The following is a 20,482-nucleotide window of genomic DNA, read 5'->3' as shown; positions in this document are numbered from 1 at the left end:
TAGAAGAAAATAAATACAAATAAAAATTAGACCCACTGAACAGATAACATGAAGCAAGACATAAATAAAGTTTTCAGATAGGCAGCATAAAGGAGCTAGAGTCTTTAATTTCCAAAAGAGCTGAAAGGACTATTTTTGTCATTCAGAAATAATTTTTAACTTGCCAAGCAGAATCTAACTATAACATGCTTTACAGGGTTGCCTCAAACTGGCCCAGGAGTCATTTAACTTGAGCTATTCTAGGAATGAGATTCAGGGTTTTTCCTTTCTAGACTCTACCATTTTAGGTCAACTTGTCCACTCTTTTTATGAACATCTATTTACTGCCTGGAAAATAAATGGAGATTATATTAAAATCCAAATACAAAATTACACAGAGAGTAGAAATACCCACAGATAAATACTGGCATAGGCATGAACCACTTATAGCTTTATGCCCACTTAAACATTGGTATTTAGCCCTGGCCAGTTTGCTCAATGGTTATACCATTGGCCCATAGACCATGAGTTCAATTCCCAGTCAAGGACATGTACCTCAGTTGCAGGTTTAATCACCAGCCCTGGTTGAGGCTCATGTGGGAAGCAACCAGTCAATGTGTCTCTCTCACATTGATGTTTCTTTCTCTTTCTCTCTCTCTCTTTCCCCCCCTTCTCCTTCCCTTCCACACTCTCTCTAAAGTTTAATGGAAAAAATATCCTCCAGTAAGGATTAAGAAAAATAATCAAAAAATACACCCCCCCTACATTGATATTTAAAGCAGAGAGAGGTACACAAGAAAATACACTCAGACTGGCTTGGACATCGGTACATACTGGTACAAAGCCATCATCGGTTGACTTCGCAGCTTGATACAGTATTCTTTTATTGCAATACATTCAGCTATGCCTCTTGCAAAGTTATTATTAATTCTTTATTGGTTAATTTATCCAGTAAGTATTTATTGGCCACCAGGTGCCTTGGGGGTGATAAAAAATGCTCAAAATATAGTTTCCATACTCTTGAAAAGTTTATATCCTAGTTGGGAGAACAAGACATACAATATGGAACATATAATTTTACTCACTTAACAATCGGCTATGGAATTACCATTTGTCAGTACTGTGCTGGAAACTGGGAAGCAGAGGTGACTATAACAGGATCTCTTTCTGGGGACTCACTGTGAACACACATGATGAGGAGGACTCAGGATAGTTACATATTTGATGTCCTAGGAACATTTGTGGATTCTATTGAGAAAGTCAGTGGTTGCTACCTGGGAAGGGGGCATTTTCATGGTAGGAGAATTTTGCTTTTAGGCCATGATAGGAAACAAGGTACTAGCTAGGCTAGGGAAGGGTGACACATAAAAATTACCCATCAGAGAGAGGGTTAGGGCTGGAGATGGGACAGAAGCCGGGTCACAGTGGCTTAGGGGCATCTGTTTTTCTCCCATAAGATGGGGGGTCTTAGTCTGAAAGTCATTTGGGGAGACCATTCATGGACTTCAGGAAGCACAAGAATACCTGAAAGATTTAAAGCAAAGTCTGCACATCTTTAATAAGGTATTTTCTTGAGGTCAAAGATGATCAAGAAGCTTTATCATAGATGTTGAGGAGACATGAAGGATTCCACACAGGAGTCCGTTCTGCTCTTGCTGTAGGGTGGAGGGTGGATTTGTGATGTGGGAAGGCATGGAGTTGGGAAGACTTTTGAGAAGACTCACCATGTTTGTGTCGTTATTCAGATGGCAAATATTTATTCATCACTTAACTATGCATCCAACTATGCTTTGTAGGGAGCTGAGAGACCACAGTCCTAGCCATGGTGGAGGTTGTGGTGTATGGGGTCAGATAGATACTTAAACAGAGCACAGAAAAATGTTAGTGCATTGCATCAATCACTTATTTATGCACTTGTTTATTTAACCATTATTTCTATGCCAGGCTTTCTTCAGGGTGCTGGGGGCATGAAGCTTACATTCTAGTGGGGAAGACACACAATAAAACAAACAATTAAAATGTGGTTCAATGTCAGGGAGCAGTAAGTGCTATAAAGAAAAAAACACTAACCAGTATAAGAGGGTGAAGATTTAAAAGAGAGAGAGAGAGAGAGAGAGAAACACTTTTCTCTCTCTCATAACTTAGAAAATTCCAAGGGTCCGAGGAGCTCTGTGTAAGAAACAGGGATAAAGACCAAATATACACTGAGTGGCCAGATTATTATGACCACCTGACGTTTGTAGCCAAATTAGCCATACACTGCATCGTATGGGATATGGAAGCCGAAGGCCTGTTCGAACACCTTTGCTGTCTGCAGTTACCAAGATAAAACGTCTCCAATTCACACAGGAACACAAGGATTGGACAGTCGAGCATTGGAAAAAAGTCATGTGGTCCGATGAATCACGTTTCCAGTTGCATCATGCAGATGGCAGAGTGAGAATTTGGTGGAAACAGCATGAAAGCATGCACCCCACATGCATGAGTACCACCCTTCAAGCTGGTGGGGGCAGTGTTACCGTTTGGGGCATGTTTTCCTGGCATGATTTGGGCCCTTTAATTCATGTGGAACAATGTCTGAATAGCACAACATACCTAAGTATCCTTGCTGATCAAGTTCATCCTATCATGTTGATGGCGTATCCCAATGGAGATGGCTTCTTCCAGCAAGAAAATGCACCATGCCACGGTGCTCGTATTGTGCAGGAGTGGTTTCAAGAACATGAGGGAGACTTTACCTTGCTTAGGTGGCCCCCACAATCACCAGATCTCAATTCAATTGAGCATTTGTGGGATGAAGTTAAAAGAGCCATCAGGCAGCTGGTTCCACAACCATCAAATCTCATAGAACTGCACAGTGCTATTCATCAGGAATGGTGTCAGATTCCTCACATCACCTTTCAACATCTCGTGGAGTTAATGCCAAGAAGAATTGCTGCAGTATTGAAGGCAAAAAGTGGTCCAACGAAGTACTGATGGGGTGGTCATAATAATCTGGCCACTCAGTGTATATGTCTAATCACAGTACCGCAGGGAGTGAAAGACCTCTGCTTCAATAGAGGCAGTTCAGGGTGTATCTAGCCTAGCTCAGGGAGGTCAGCAAAGTTCCCTGGAGGAAATTAAGTTTAAGTTTCAAACTGGAAGATTAATAGGAGTTATTCAGACATGAGGAAGGGTGTTCCAGGCAGAGGGAAGAGTATGCTTGAATGCCTCAGTGAACCATAGGGCCACAGGACCAAAATGGGCGTGCAGGGGTCGAAGCAGGCTTTTGGGGAAAGATACTGAGTTTGGTTTGGCACACATTCAGTTTGAGGTTTCTCTGGGTTATTCTAGAGGCACTCCAGAGTGGGTAATTACGTCTAGGTCTGAGGTCCAGGAGAGGGGAGTGGGATTGCAGTCGGGTGTGGCCACACACAGGGCTGGGCTTCCTGCAAAGAGAAAATGTCAGCTGAGGCTGGCAGAGGCCGAGAAAAGAACCCTGGGGAACAGTGTCATCTGGGAACCTGGTGGAGGAAGAAAACATTGCAAAGGAAATCGGGGTGAGTAGTTGCCAGATAAATATAAGCCAGGGTGTAACTAAGTGTCAGGAGGAGTGGTGAAGACTTTAAGTGTTGTAAGAATTTGAAGTTGAGCCAGTACGAGTTGGTGTACTTAAGCCTGTGGGTGACGGGGAGCTGAAGCTTGGTTATATATGATAGATGAGATGTGTACGGGTGATGGGAGGCAGTGACTCTCTTGGGAGCGTAGTGCAAGCAATTCTCAGGGTGGATTTGTTAAAATTTTGCTTAGGGAGCTACAAAGGGACCAATACTGATCAGAGCAGGGAATTCAAGAATTTGGGCTTAATTCTTTCTATGTTCATGGTTTTTTTTAAAAAGCTTGAATTCTTTTGGTTTAGAACTCCCCTAAAATTGTAGGCAGAAGTTTGAGAGTGTGTTTTATGTGTGTTTTCCAGAAAAGATAGTTTCAGGGTTTTCACAGCATTTTCAAACTGGTCCATAATCCTCCCCCCCAAAGAAAGATAATGATCCACAGATAAAGATAATAAGAAGTTATTGAATGACCAATGTTGTATTTTATGATGACTCTCTTGGCAGTGGCTGGCAAGATGGGTTTGAGGAATGATGGGGGACAGGAGGCTAATTCTAGTAATTCAGATGTGGAGTATTGATCTCTCAGGCAAAAATGATGAAAATAAGGGACGCAAAGAAGAATAGGCATAGAGTTTTGAAGAAATAATGGACTAAATTTGATGATGGGTTAGATGTAGGAGGTACATTTAACAAATATTTATCAAGAATCTACTAGGCATGGTCCTTGCCTTTGTGGAATTTACTGTTTATTAGAGGGAATATATTTGTCAACAATCACTCAAACAGAGGACTGGAAAATGTGGAAAGTGCCATGAAGAGAAGGTGTAGGAAACTTTGCTTGCACATAACTTTGAGGACTGCCTTTGGTGAGGGAGCCTCTTGAAGTTATCCACCAGCTAGTAATTATGCTGCCTTTCTAGGGGCTGGACATCTGTTGGTTCTTTAATTTGATTTTATAAAAAATATTTCCTCTACAAATCAAGGCTCTTAAAATTTTTTTTAAATGCTTGGCCAATCAGGAGAATATGCTTTTGGATGGCTGGTACTATGATTTATAGTTGGAAAAACAACAGTATTTGATTAAGTTGGGCTTCAAACTTACCCTTTGATGAATGGAAATCTTTCTGGCAAATACTTTTTATTATGGTCTGCTTTTACTTGGTCCAAGAGTGTTCACTCCCGGGATTCAATTTGAATGCCTTCAGACATCTCTTAATCATATTAAATCTGTGATATCAGTGGGGCGTCCATTTGGAAATGTTTAGTAGTCAATTGATGTAATGAAAATGGAACTAAATTGAGCCAGTTGGGTGTCTAGTTCCCATAGGGGCAGTGAGGTTGTGTTTTGCTGTCTGATCTTTCATGCTCTGTCATCTTTTTCTCTACCATTGCTCTGTTCCTTTGCCACTGTGTGCCTCAGAGTAATGATGTGTTAATTCACGGATGCAAAACATCTCTCCATTTCTTGCTTAAGTTCCTGCTCTAGTTCTTTTTAGAGAATCTTTAAAGGTATCTGTAAGGCTGAAGAACATCTAATCTCATAATACATAGCTTGGTAAACTAGTCGACTTCTTGTTTGAGTCTTATGAGAAACTACCCAGGATGAACACCTATAAAGATTCAGTGAGAAAGTGATGAGAATTTTGTAAAGAGGGAGATGTTATAGCAATATGGCTAAAGAATTTGTTAAATATGCACTTAGAATAAGAGGCTAGGGGTATGGTTAGGGTTTCTGAAGCCTCTTATTGGGAAGGCGGGTCCTGAAGACCTTAAGAACATGAAAATGAAAGTAGCTAATTTGGTCCTATAAAAATTGGGAGAAAGCAAAGGGCCTCTGAGGCTGGGTGGGAGAAAGAAAGATTGCCCTAATATGATACAAGCACTTTATACCAAAGAGATATGAAGCCCTAAATGGCAGGTCTAGGACAGGTGCACTCAGGCCAGGCTAGGTAGAGGGTAGCAGGAAGAGATGAGTCCAGGACCCCTAAAGGCTTATCGCTGGGGACTGATCTGACCGCAGGTGGCTTGCTCTGAGTCCAGATATGGACCCCTCACACTCTGTTCCTTTCCAGGGCAGATATTAGGCCAAGTTAGTCTGCATTGTGAGGACACAGTTCTCTGTCTGGAAGCAGTTGTGCTGAATTAGCTTGGCCTAATGAGCCTGAACATATTTCGAGGTCCACAGGGCTCTGCAACCAATGAGAGTATCTCACTGCCTTTTAGCTTGATCTGGATGATAGTCATCTTCATGACATTGCATTTTGGGAGTCTTCATAAAGAAGGGCTTGGCTAACATGGTAACTGGCAATGTTAGATACATGAATTTCCAAGTGGGATAAAAAAGTTCCTTTATGGAGAGGAATATGACTTGTGTAATTACTCGCTTCTTTTTGGATACCTTCTGGTTTTAGGCCCTATGTCTGCAGTGGAGTTTTAGTATTCCAGGGCCATCTCAAAGATACAGTGTAGACAAAAAGCATTGCAAACATCTCCACTAGATCTGGGGAACATGGTCTTTTCTATTATATCTCTCACCAGTACTTTAAAGAACAACATTTCCTTATTCCATTTATATTGTGACATTATCATTTTATTGGTTCAGTCGTTGATTAATTCATTTGATATCAATATCTATTAGGACCCTATTGTGGATGAGGCACTATGTTGTGAACACTGGGGGTTCTAAAGATGAATAAGGCACAAGGAACTTAGCAGATAGTAACCAAGAGAATGTACAATGGAAGGAGTAGGGTAGCAAGTTGCAGAAAGTGAACAAAAACCTGCTATTGGGTTCAGAATAGGGATAAATTATTTCGAGTGTGTGGGGTTTGGGACTGGCTGGAAGAGAGGAATTTATGCAAAAGGTGACCTTAAATTGCAGTAGTCACCTCACACCCATTAGGATGGCTACTATTAAAAAACAGAATAAAACAAAAAATAATGGATGCAGAGAAATTGGAGCCCTTGGAAATGGGGGAGTAAAATAGTGCAGCCATTATGGAAAACAATATGGCAGTTCTCAAAAAATTAAAAATACAATTTACCTTATAATCTAGCCATTCCACTTTTGGGCCTCTATCTCCACAAGAATTGAAAGCTGGGTCTCATTGAGATATTTGAACATCCATGTTCATAGCAACATTAATCACAAAAGCCAAAGATAGAAGCAACCCAAGCCCATAGCTGGATGAGTGGACAGACAAAATGTGGTATGTGCATACATTGGAATATTATTCAGCCTTAAAATGAAAGGAAATTCTGAAATGTATTGCAACATGGAATGACCTTGAGGACATCATGCTAAGTGAAATAAGTCAAATACTATGTGATTCCACTTACATGAGTACTTATCTAGAGTAGACAACTGCATAGAGACAGAAAGTGCAATGGTGGTTGCCAGGGCCTTGTGGGTGGAGCAAATGAAGAAAAAGAGTTTTTAATGGGTATAGAATTTCAGTTTTGTTAGATGGAAAAGTTCTAAAGATTGGTTGTGCTCTGATGTGAATATACTTAATGTTACTGAACTATACACTTAAAAATGGTAAAGATGATAAATTTTATGTTATGTTATCTTAACCACAATTTTAGACAATGCAGTATTTTATCATGCGGGAGTGGGTGAAAGATACCCGACATCTTGGAAATTTTGCCAATGCGTATATTATTCATTCATTCATTCATTCATTCATTCAACCATCATGTATTAAATACCTGTTATGTGCTGGGCTCTGAGCTGGATACTGGGGCTACAATACTTACTAAGATTTATAAAACACTGAACCTGTCAATGTCATGCTTGCTAACCACCCTCTCCACCACAGAAAGCACTAAGCTTGTATAGTTAAATATTCACAGCTGCTTTCTACTGACTTGAATCATGCATAAGAAATTAGTAAACAAACAGTAAAAAGATTTGAAGTTCTTGGGAACAGGGAGGAGTTGGACAGCATCGTGATGAAATGGAGAGACATGGGCCATGGAATATGAACTAGGCTTGAAAACGGCAAGTGAGTGCTCTCTAAGGATATTAAAAAATAAAGGACTCCTATTTGAGGCTGCCAGCCTAAGAGCTAAGTAATTTAGAATGGGGAAAAAATGGCAAAGTCACACACACTCAACCCAAGAAGCCGGTATTTTGTGAATTTTATGGCAAGGGTAGTTTGAGAACCACTGGCACAAAATTGTGGGCAATATTAACAAGTGAGAAGGGCAGGGAAGGGTCATACAATTCGAGCTGAAAGGGAAGGCAGGACTTCCAAAGGGAGGACCAGTGAAAGTCAGTGTGGTCTGTTTATTTGGGTGGGGACTGGAAGTAGGGAGCATGCGCTTCCTTAACCGAAAGACCTGGAAGCTCTCCCTTTAATTCACTTTATCTCATCCTAGGTTTCTTTTTTTCTTTAAATTTTATAGGAACCTTTACTCCACCTATTCTTCCAACATCTTTCTATTTCTCTCACTTTCTTTCCCCCCCTTTACACCCTGGAACATTCTATTTATTCATTTAAATATCTATTGAGTAACAACTATATAACAGGCACTGTGCTGGGCTCTGGACATTATGCCCTCAGTTTCCTTAGGCCACATTTGGTTGCACATAACAAATCCTGGATTGCTATAATTTCCGCTCCTATACCGGTTAATGTAAAGTTAGTTGCACCTACTACTTTTCTTACCTTTTCCTCTCAGTCTTCAAGGTATCTTCATTGGGGCTGTTCCTTCTACCTGTGCTTTTAATCCCATCTGCTCTACTTTCCCCCTCTGTGTACCCTCAACCATTTCCTCTCTACTGACCAGTTCCTTCACTCTACATGAGACCTTCTCAGGTCTCTTCCATCCTAAAATTCCTTGCTTGTTTTTATATTCTTTAGCGACCACCCTATCGTTCCCTTCCCACTCTCATTCGAGTTCTCAAAGGAATGGCCTTCACTCCTTTTCATTTTCTTATATTCCATCCACTTTTCTACCCACTGGATTTTCGCTTGTGCCCACACTATCTACCAAAACTCCTTGCTAAGTGTCCTCTTTGTCAAATCCAACTTCCCTCTATCAATCCTCGTTTTATTGGATTTTCTGCCCCATTTGGCACTATTGATCACTCTCTCCTTAAGTTTTCTACTTCCTTAAAACTTTTTACTCCTCAATTTCCCTGGTTCTCACTTTTCTTTCTGGGATATGCTTTCTTCACAAAACCTCTGAAGGTTGATGCAACCACCCACATTCTGCTTTCTTCATTCTGCATGTTCTTACAGAGGAGTATTGAATAGTCGCTAGTATCCTCAATAATAGTCAAGTTATACAAACTGATATCTAGGGTTACGTGGTAACAATGGCATAAAATCTGGTTTATCTTTCTACACATGTGCTATGTTTGCATCAGTGCATTGGAGTTGCAGATGTCCCAGTTGTTTGATGCTTTGTCTCTATTTCCTAAAGACCCTTCGTGTGATCTGGAATTGGAATAAGCTTTGGTCTCTAATGGTGCTGAGTTAATTGCGAATCCCTGGGGAAAAAAACACCCAAATGAATAAGTCTATTAGAAACCAGCTAATTTCATTTTGTCATTTTCTGGATAATATATTCCGGTGTAGGCAGCTCATTTTTTTAAACAAGTTTGCAATAGACAATTTCCCCTCAAGGTTAATATAATAGGCAAACACCTTTTGCTTCGGCAGATGGCAAGAGATAAGAAAGATTAGCTTACATTATGATTCATTATTTCAAAATGTCAGAATAAAGTGGATCCACTGTGTCGCCCCAGCCTCTCATACTTTAGAGGAGAGAGTACATGTTTTGCTTTTCTAATGTTAATGGATTCACTGGTTTTTGTTTCTCTCTCTCTCTCTCTCTCTCTCACAGGCCAAATTCAGATAATCGGCGCCAGGGTGGCAGAGAGAGATTGGCCAGCAGCGGTGACAAGGGCAGCATGGCCGCGGAGTCTGCCAAGGAGACCCGCTACTGTGCAGTGTGCAATGACTATGCCTCAGGCTACCATTACGGAGTCTGGTCCTGCGAGGGCTGTAAGGCCTTCTTCAAGAGAAGTATTCAAGGTAATAGTGTGTTGAAAACAACAAATTCCATTTTGAATCCCAAATGGGAAGCAACAGAGGAAGGAAGGCATATGACCAGCCACTTGCACAAAACCCTAAAACCCAGTAGATCCACTTAAATCTTTGTTAGAAACGTGGAGAAGAGACAAGAGCTCAGGTCAGCTGCGATCGAGTTCTTATGCTTCTTCCATTTGGCAAGATCCAACTCTGCAGGCAGAGGGTTTCAGTAACTGGGGCTCAGAATGTCTGTGCCCTGCTTGGGGGATGGCTGGTGGAGGTCTATGTGTTGCCGGCAACTAGGCTTATAGGATACAGTGTGATATTAATCAGCTATCCATAGATACCTCTCCACTTGGGCTTGGTCCAGATGAGTAGTCTGTTCTGATCTTTGCTCCAGACCAATGCTAACATAACAACATATTATTTAGCTGATACTAACTTAACTTAGAAAAATTATATTTATATTTTGGTTTAGGTTAGTATAAGCCTTTTAAGGCTCTTCTTCCATCTTTGTTATCTCAATAGATGACATGACCTTTTGCTAAAACGAGAAGACCCAATAACTGGCGACTTGCCATAGGGTCAAGTACCTATCTGTGCTGTACCCAACAGTTATTAAGTATCCACCTGTAACGTTCCCTGTGCCTGTGTGCCTTGGTCCTTTTCTTGTGTATAGTTTACCAAATACAGCTTCTCTGATGTGCTGCCCGCTGCATTTTATCTCTACTCCAGTGGTGTTTCTATTGCATTTAGAGGATACCCTGGGGGAAGCCACAATCACTTTAACTACATAAAATATCCACGCTAAAGACCCTTTGTTTACCAGGAACAGAGCTCTGATAGTGTAGGCTAACTGCATCGCTTTTTGTCTAAACAGTGGAAAATTTTTCTCTGTTCTGCCTCCTTTACCTTTCCAGCTTAAGCAAGTTTAGTATATAAATACTAGGGATATTTCTGATGGTTTCTCATCTGCTGTAGTTTCTCCGCTGCCCCGATATGGATGAAAGCTGGGGGATGAGAGACACTATTTATCCTTCCATTGCTGTAGGATGGACTTTTTTTTTTTTTTTTAAAGCTGTTCATATCTAATAGAGTAGTATGTGAGGTCAGCTTGGTCCTTTTTAAAAGCATTTTTTTTGACAATTATTACTTTCAATATCTTAGAAAACACTGTAAGATCGGCTTTTTTTGTTGGATTTTAATAATATTACTGATATTTTCTGATAGTAATTTTTGTTTTATATATATAAACAAGTATATATACATACATAAATATCTACACATATATTTAGGAATACATATGTATATTTATATATACAAAAACATGCATATAAAGTATATATATGTGTAAATAACAACGTATTATTTAGCTGATACTATCTTGATTTAGAAAAAATACATTTATATTTTGGTTTAGGTTAGTATAAGCCCTTTAAAGTCTTTTGCCAGTGATGTTTTACTCTTCATTTGATTTAATATAATATAATATAATCTTAAATACTTTCTCCAAGTATTTAATCTGGTAGTGAAAAATCATTTGACAGAAGTAGGGTTGGGTTGGTGGGTAGGTTCAACTATAACATTGGACAAACCATTTATCTGGGGCTGAGTTCCCTCAGCAGGAAAAATGGTTTAGCACATCAGTCAGCAAAGTTTTTCTGTTGAAGGACTGGATGTAAGTGTTTTAGGCTTTGCAAGCCGTACAGTCTCTGTTGCAGCTACTCAACTCTGACACTGTGGCCTGCAAGAAGCCATAGACAATATGTAAGCAAATGGTGTGTGGCAATAAAACTTTATATACAAAGTCAGTAACTGATCAGACCTAGCCTGTGGGCCACAACGTACTGACTCTTGATTTAATGAATGGATAGGGAATAGATGGTTTCTAAGTCTAATGTTGATTATTCAAGTTTACTGAAAACTTACTCTGAATTTGTGCTAGATGTTCTGAGTGAAATAAAAATATGTGTAACACACAATCTACAATCCCACAACATTTAGAATTTATTTGGGAAATTTACTAGGAAGGCAAAGGTACTTGTCCTCATGAGGTAACTAGAGAATAACTCAGTATAGATAAAGTGCTACTGTATTATAAAGATAAGGAAAACAATAGGCTAATATAAGAAAAGAAAATATTGTCAGTTATATATATGTAACATTACCGAAATTGAAAGTAGAAATGACCCTCCTCCAAGTAACAATACCAATATTCTTACAGATTATTTTTGTCATAATTATTCATCAGTTAGGAATGAACTATGTAACGTCACATCAAAATTAATATTGTCTCCAAGAATTAAGACATGAGAACAGAAAACACAGGAAAAATAACTTTAAAAAAATCAATGGAGGAAGTAATGGCTTATGAAAATAGCTATTTTATTGGTATGGCATTAACTCACATTTAAACGAGTTTTAAGTTGTTTTAAATGAGATGAATATTGAGTCCAAAGTTCTGGAAGAAGCCTAGAAACAAGGCAGAGATTTTAGCTTTTAGAGATAGGGAGGGACCTTAAAGATGACGTTCACTCACTCATTTAATTGTTCATCAGTTGCCGCTATTAGGCAAAGCACTGTGCAAGGCGTTGTAGAGACAACTATAGGGCAGACATGGTCCTTACCCTCACAGAGCTTACAAGTAAACTGGCCGTTAGCTTGCAGTGCGACAAGTGCCAGGGTGAGGGTGAGTGCGGGGTCTCCAGGAGTCCAAACTTCACTCGGTCCTCGTGGGGGTGGAGTCAGGCTCGGAGAAGGTTTCCTGATTTAAAATGAGGCCTGAAGGGTGAGCCAAGTGAGGAAAGTGAAGGAGGGGATGAGTGTTCAGTCACAGGAATGAGCAGAGGAACAAAGTCCAGGACGTAAGATCGAGTTTGGGGAGTTCTGTGAATAAAAATCAACAAAAAAAATTTTACCATTAGATTAAACAAAGACATTTCTGGGCCATGTGTTTATTCATACACTATGTGAAAACAAAGTAATTTATTTCCTTTTTACTGAAATGGTTTGTCCATGTATTTTATTTCCTTGTGCATGTAAGAGGGACATACCAGAGCGAGTTTGATGGGTTTTAGTCCCATTTTCTCATCATAGCCTTGAAAACTTGCAACTAAAAAGTTTTTCTGAACTTCCCTGGCTCTTTATAAATTACATTGCCCCTCAAGCCTAGTCGAGGAGAGTGAAGGGTCTGGCATGCAGGTAGGAAGTTCTGAAGATGCCGTAGCTCTCCCTGTTTTTCTCGTTACTTAAGAAAAGAGCTTAGAAGTGAGTATTCATCAGATTACTCTAGTGCTCTAAGTGTTTCAGCTGAAGAGGTAAAGTGTTTGACTTGAAAGCATACAAATTTTCATCCACTACCTGGTGTAGAAACTTGATTACGCAAGAAATTAAGTAATGGACTCCAGTGGAACATGCTTTTCCCCCCCTTTAAATGTCAAGGATACTGCTTAAGGGAGGGGGTGAAATTGGATAGTCTATGAACGTATTAATCATTGCAGGTGGAGAAGCTGTGTCTGTTAAGATGTGTTGTGGGCAGAGACTCTTGGAAGAGTTATATAAGCAGATTCGGTTCAGTGGCCAGGTACAACTTTGAGTATTATTCCAAGAAAAAAGGCTCCACTGAGCACACTGCTTATCGTATATTATTTCAAATGTTCATGAGGCACAGTGCAGGCTCAAACCTATATATACATATACCCCTCACTGTGCTGCCACTTCATATAATCTCTCTCTAAGATGTCTATAGAAGAAGCTTAGATCAAACAGACATGATCAAGACAGGTGTTGGCTTAAAGGTTAGCTAAGTCCAGGAGGACATGGTTTCAGGGTAGGGTCTGGTTATGGTTCAATGTAGTAGGGGCCTTAAATCCAACAAAGATAAATGTCAGCCTGATCCGCTTGGGCCTTCGAAGGAGACAGTCCAGCACCCTGGATAGCTCCTTCAACAGCTGCCCAGGGGAAGCAGAGACTTATTTCTGAAGAAATTTAGGCCGGTCAGCGAGCTTCATTCACTTTGCAGAGCTTTATTAAAAAGAGAATTTAGCTCCTTTATGCTTAAGGACTCACCCTTGCTCAGCCATGATGGATTAGGTTTTATGTTTAGTTTCCCATTTCTAGTCACCTTCTGGATTGACATGCACGCCCATGAATGGAAGAGGCCGGAGGATGGGGAGAAGTGGAGGCTGCTCTGTCGTTACAGAACTATTTGATCTCAGAAGTCCTTTCAGAGCTATGGCTCAAAACTGAGAGCCTGGCAATATATGCACACACACAAAAAACCGAAATCTTTGGTCTCCGCATTCCACACGTGCCCCCTATAGTCAGGTCTCCATGCAATGGTGGCGGAGATCTTTGAGATATGTTATTCAAGTCATAAGGTCTTGCAGTTAAAACTCTCACTGCACTTAAAGTCCAGATTGTTTTCTATGGTTTAAAATACTACACATGGTCTTACTCCTGCTTACTCCTCCTTCTCCCCCGCCCCCCGCCCCTGTTCACTGCAATCCAGCCACACTGGCCTTCCTCTTCCCCCAGTGCACCAACCTGTTCCTTCATACATGTGCTTCTCCTTTTCCCTTTGCTTGCAACACGTGCATCTTGACCCTCTTCTTGTCATTCAGATCTCTGCCCAAGATCACTTTCTCAGAGAAGTTTTCCCCAATTACTCTACCAAAAGTAACTGTACAAACCTTTTCCCTGAGGTTTTTTTTAATACTATATCACCCTATCTTTTAATAAAGTTCTCTGATTTATCCATTTGGTTGATATTCCTGCCTGAACATATATATATATATATATAAGCTGAGTGAGAGCTGATTTCTGGTCTGCTCTGTTTTGTTTGTTGCTATAATGCCAGTGCCTCTAGTGGTGTTGGGCAAATCTCTGGTACATAGTAGAATATGGAGAAATTTCACTTGGTAACATTGGAAAGAAAAGCGTTAATGCCAAGTGGTATATTTGATATCAGCCTGAAAAGGAATGGAGGATTTTCATAGGCAATAAGAAGTTTGGAAAAGAATTCCAGAAATGTGAAGTAGCATAAACCAAGATACACTCAGTGGAAATTGAGTAAATTATCCATGAGAGAAGAGGGGACTCGCTGTCCTCTCTCTGCCTCTGTATGTTCCCTCTTCAGCTCTCTAACGTAGGCATTCTCCAGCATCTGCAATCACTGCTCCTCTCACTTTCTCATTTTCTTCTCTGCCTAGTGTCCTAGGCAATCTCATACATATATGTTTATGGGTTGAATTGTCTCCCCTCCCCCACCCAAATATATTGAAGTCCTAACTCCCAGGACCTCAGAATGTGGAAATAGAGTTATTGCAGATGTAATTAGTTCATATGAAGTCATAATTAATTATGACTAATCATATCCTTATATGAAGATGGAAATTTGGGCACAGAGATTGGGAGAAGGATGCCATAAGATGATGGAGAGGGAGACTGGAATGCTGTAGCAGGAGGCCAAGGAAACCCAAGGATTGCTGGTCAACCAGCCAGAAGCCAGAAAGAGGCAAGGAAGGGTTATTCCCTACAGGTTTTAGCGGGAGTGGGCCCTGCTGACACCTTGATTTCAGACTTTTAGCCTCCAGAACTATGAGTCAGTACTTGATGCTGTTCAAGTTACTCATTTGTGGTACTTTGTCATGACAGTCCTAGGGAGCAATATTTAAGACCTAAAGTGTTACAGCTATGCAAACATCTCTCATATCTAGCTCCTGCTCCAACCTTGCTTTGTAGTGAGTCCTGTGTGTCTTCAGCAGACACTAGCTACTTCTCCTGGCTACGTCTTATATCAGTTCCCACACCATTCCCTCAGGCATCCACACTTAACACTTGGAGTTAGTCATCTTTATCTTTGCACTTTGGCAGCCTGCTGTTTCCCATAGGAACCACTGTGTAGTTCTGTTGAGTCTCTCTCTTAAATGCCTGTCTATCAAATTCCCATTCCTCAGGGTTAACCCCATTAACTTTCACCAGAATCATCCAATAATTTACTTTCCCCCTTTGTCTTCTTCTTTTAAGCGGGGGTGGGGAGCATCCAGCCTGCAAAATCATTTGGTCTGGCCCTGCCAAGGCATTAGGGATGAGCTAATCAAATGTTTGACCAAATATAGCAGGCTAATTTTTAAGTTGATAATTTTGTATGGTGCATGAATGATATTATAAATATCCAAATGGCCTTGACAGAAAAAAGGTTCCCCACCCCTGATTTAAGCCATTTGCTTCATTCTTTTTCCTTCTTCAATGCCACTCTGCTCACTGTCAGTCTATTAACTTTCTTAAAGCAAATCTCTAATCATGTCAATACTCTGTACAGAGCCCTTTCATGGCTTCCATGACCCATGGAATGATCCTTAGACCGCCGTTCAAGGCGTTCCTCAATCTCGCTTTAGACGGCCTTTCCAGTGGTTTTAAAGTAACTGTTTCTACTTCTGAAGTAGACTCTTTCTTTAGACTGGACTACTTGCTGTTACCCAAATATGACCAATCCACTTCTTTGCTGGGAATTTCTTTCCAGATTTACCTATGCAATTGCTTCTTTCCCAGTCAAAAACGACTCTGATGTCAATGCCGGAGTCTTTCTCTCCCGTGGTGCATATTACTTTGCTCCCGTTGCCTAGCATAGCAGGTACTTGTATATAGTCTTTACTGACTGGGAGCGCCTCAAAGGTAAGGCCCAAATCAAAGCCTTATAGGCATCACTCAGTGAATAAATAACAGGATGAAAGGAGCGTGAGGATCCATTTGCTTTAGTCAACACAAAACCATTATGTTTATTCAGTCATGAAGATAGACAACAAGACAGACTTTAATTAACATTATCTTGCCAGGGGCATATAGGAAAGACCAGAGACGGGGGAGATTAGAAGCATGAAGATTAATTTGGCTAATGTTCTAATATCTTAGAGATACTAAAAATCTGGACTTTTTGGTATTTGTGAATTGGGTGAAAAGGGAGTAAGATGAAGGGCATTGTAAAGAAAGAATCCACAGTACTTCAAGATGACTCAGTATGGGATATCTGGAAAACAAAGGAGTTAAAGAAGTTCAAAAACAGAGGGAGAATGATGATATCATCCCCTGAACTGGGAAGATCAAGAGGAAGGTCAGTTAGAGCGGGAGAGGATGAGTTCAAGTCTAGACATACTGAGTTTGACACGATAGTTGGAAATGGAGATCGAATTATCCAGCAGGAACAGAGACAGAATCAGTACTCTGCAAACAGTTGCGGGGTGGGGGGCATTGAGTCAGTTTCCTCAATTAATTTTAAAGACACAGTGCAAAGAATGGCTTAAATACTTCCCAGAGGTTGTCCATTATTAATAATGGAGAAGTCACTCCCCAAACTTCCCCTTGCTTCTCATAATAATACAAGTTTCCTGGATCTTACCAAAACCTTATAAGAAACGCTGTTGTTATTAAAAGTGTACATTCAATTCCCTTCTAAACAGGAAAATCACAAATTAGCCCAGTAGGGCCAAACACTGGTCTCCAGGAACTTAATGATTTGACAGAGAACATGCTGGTACCAACACATTAAGCTGCACAAATAGTAAACGGCAGGAGCAAATATAAGCATTTTCATGATTTTCAGAAAGAGAAACCAAGATTTTTTTTCAAATTATTCATACTGTGGAAGTCCATAGACATCTTTTCTGATCCAGAGCTGGCCTAATCCTTCCATTATTTCTACTTCTATTTTTTACTCTCCCATCGTGTGAGAACACGCATATTGTGCAACAGAGAAATAAGACTATTGAGGCTGAAGGACTGAAGAGTTTTCATGTGTATACACATGAGCTTTCATGTAATTTTCACAAGAAAGCATTTATAATAAAACTTTTTATTTTATTTTATTATTTATTATTTTTTTTAAATTAATCCTCACCTGAGGATTTTTTTCCATTGCTTTTCAGAGAGAGTGGAAGGGAGAGATGGACAGGGCAGGGGAGGGGGGGGAGAAAGAGAGAGAGAGAGAGAGAAGAGAGAGAAAGAGAGAGAGAGAGAGAGAGAGAGAGAGAGAGAGAGAGAGAAACATCATGAGAGAGACACATTGATTGATTGCCTCCTGCATGTGCCTTGACCGGGGTCGGGAGCAAACCTGCAACCCAGGTATATTCCCTTGACCGGGAATCGAACCCCCGACTCTTTGGTGCGCAGTCTGATGCTCTAACCACTTAGCAACAGTGGCCAGGGCTTATAATGAAACTTTTAAAAAGGAAGGCCTTACTCCCAGGGATTGGCAAATTTGCTAGATGCTTGGCTCCTGGTTCTCATCAGAGAAAAGGAAACACAGCCCTGAAATTCAAGACCTGAACACCTCCCTCCATGCAGGAATGCTGTGCCTGTTAACAATTTTAAGTGTTTCTTACTCTAATGCTACGGGACTCAGCTATGAGCACACACGTGCATGTTTGCATTTGAGAAAGGGCTCAGAAAAACAAATCATGGTCTCTCCACCTGGGAAATGATTCTTTTTCTCCCCCCCTCCCGCCCCCTCCTCCTCCTCCTCCTTCTCCCCCCCTCCCCCTCCTCTTCCTCCTCCTCCCTCTTCTTCTTGCCTTTGGCCAAGTAATCTTTATCTTGGGGATAATTAAGACAAAATGCATTTAACAAATAAAATCAGTATAGAACCCCCATTTCTTGGCAGCTCTTGTGGACACAGCTGAAGCTTTCAGAGGTCTTTAAAAACCATGGCAACAAATGCCTTTGAAGGGTAAGCAAAGGTTCCAAATGTTTTTAATCGCTGCTGTTTTCATGCTACCACTTCAAGCATTCTTCATCATTTTTTTTCCATCTGATTGAAATTAAATTTCCAATTTCCCAACTAAGTGGCACTGTCCCCCTCATGGAATTGACCATTTCCATTAAAGTGGTAGAGTATGAGCCCATATATAGTGCTTACGCTCATCAACAATTCCATTAGAAAGCCTTACTTATGAGTGGCAATAATTTTGCACAAAAGTTACAGGTAGCCTTTAATGGGCACATTTTCAAAGGGCACCGACTAGCCCTCAGAATAATGTGCTGACTCTGTTTTCACAAAACTTACCCCATGGCCTAATCCTGCCTAAGTGCTTCTCTCCTTCGTGGAAAGCTGCTGTCAATACCTTGAAAGTGCTGTATCTTTTTAGAAGAGAATGGCCTGTTTCCCTGATACTCATTCAAAGAAAAGTCACTTCTGAACTCTATGTTATGCTTCACTCTTTCAGAACCATGTATGCAGGCTATGGTCGCCTGGCTTTTTGGACCAAAAAATCACAATGTGCAGGAAAAAATCTATTTCATAAATCTACCATCCACTTCATACAACTTTTTCTTGCTGTGATGTTAATTCCCCACCCATGTGTCAGTGATGGAACAGATTTGATATGTTTAAAGGAGAAAAATGCCTTACTTGAGAAGAGCATACAGAGGGAAGGTGTTCCTATTATTTTCCCCACATGTTCGTCTTCCTTGAGCTGAAATAAAAAGGTTTTATCCTTCCAGCTGCTTAGAAATAAAGGAACAAAAAATACAGTTTAATTATGAAGTCATAATTTTGCTGTGGAATAGATACTATTCCCCCTATTTTCTTTGAGAAAGAATATGTGGATTTTCAATTTCATACAAACAAATACCATCTGGACTTGGTCTATTTGGCAATTTCAAAATCATAGATCAGGAAGTACAGAGTGAATGAGTAGAGAAATTCTTAAGTCATCACCCAGGGCTGGGTTGCTCGATTGCATTGATCAGTACGATTTTTGTGTGTGATTGAAATATAAGCGCAATGATTTGAACGGATGGCTGCAGCACGTCAGTGTAATCCATGAAGTGATGTGCAGGATGTTTTCTTTACCCACCAGAGAAGATAAATTACAGCTCTTCAGATAATCAGAGTCCATAATTATTTTGTTCCTTTGACACTGCAGTTACTAATAAAGGAATTCATTTAAAGGTAAATGTAATACTCTGGTTTCTCTTTGGGTCGCATAAAGGTATAGAAAAGGGCCTGGGCCACCACTGTTAACCAATGCCACGGTGGTATATTACAGTCACCGTGGAGATGGTTTCCCTCTATTTTATTTTATTTTTTCTGATTGCTAGCACGCTCATTACTCTGAGTACACCCTTCCTTTTCCTGCAGACCAGCCCGTGCTCGCCTGTCCTCCCTACCTCATTGTTCGCCAGCCTTTGTGCTGGTCCCCTTTCTTATCAAGCTAATGTGCTCCACGCCCTCACCCGCCCCTCGTGGACTTGTTAGTCCTCTGCCTGTGTGTTCTGGTACATCCCATTCTTCCCCTTCTCACCATCCAACCTAACTTCTAAGGGGTGGTCTCTCTCTCCATGTTGGTTTTCCTTGTTGCACTCTTCTTAGCACTTGTGTACACACCTGCAGGCCTCCCTGTCTGAGTGACAGCCTCTCCGCCACCCTCCCAAGAGGGCCAACTCTCTGAACTTAGGGACTGAAAACAGGGTTTTTCACGCAATGGATATTGATTAAGTGGCCATTTTATGTTAGTACTGGGAGAAATGCAAATCCCCAACTCCAATTCAGGACCCAGCTTGCACACAGATGGAAAGGTTGTGAATATACATTAAACCATAGAAGAGGTAAGCTCAGCACTACAAGAGATGCCTCAACACAGTCTAAAGGGACAAAGCTAACACTGTGTTGACAGGAGGGAGCAGGTCCAGTGCTCTGGAGTAAACTCGAAGACATTATGGGGGAGGCAGTGTGTAAATTGGTATCTGTCCCGTGGACCTAGCAGACAATTCCACTTCATCATAAGCGTCCTGTGATTTGTTGTTAGTGATTGCTGCTCACTTATGCATGTTTAATATGGTAGCACATCATCTAGCATTTTAAAAGAGTGT

At 40.7% G+C, this 20,482-nt stretch overlaps 1 protein-coding gene across 1 annotated transcript in view; it reads left to right on the top strand.

Annotated features, from left to right (window-relative positions):
* ESR1 (estrogen receptor 1) overlaps nt 1–20,482 on the top strand; it is a 203,794-nt gene that overhangs the window by 23,399 nt on the left and 159,913 nt on the right. Inside the window, exon 2 of the mRNA XM_006102212.3 lies at nt 9,429–9,619. Within this exon, the coding sequence (XP_006102274.2) occupies nt 9,496–9,619 (124 nt within the window). The 5' untranslated portion in view covers nt 9,429–9,495. The remainder of the gene's footprint in view (nt 1–9,428; nt 9,620–20,482) is intronic.

Source organism: Myotis lucifugus, unplaced genomic scaffold (assembly GCF_000147115.1).
Source record: "Myotis lucifugus unplaced genomic scaffold, Myoluc2.0 scaffold_405, whole genome shotgun sequence".
NCBI lineage: Eukaryota > Metazoa > Chordata > Mammalia > Chiroptera > Vespertilionidae > Myotis > Myotis lucifugus.
This window is presented reverse-complemented; position numbering and strand designations above follow the sequence as displayed.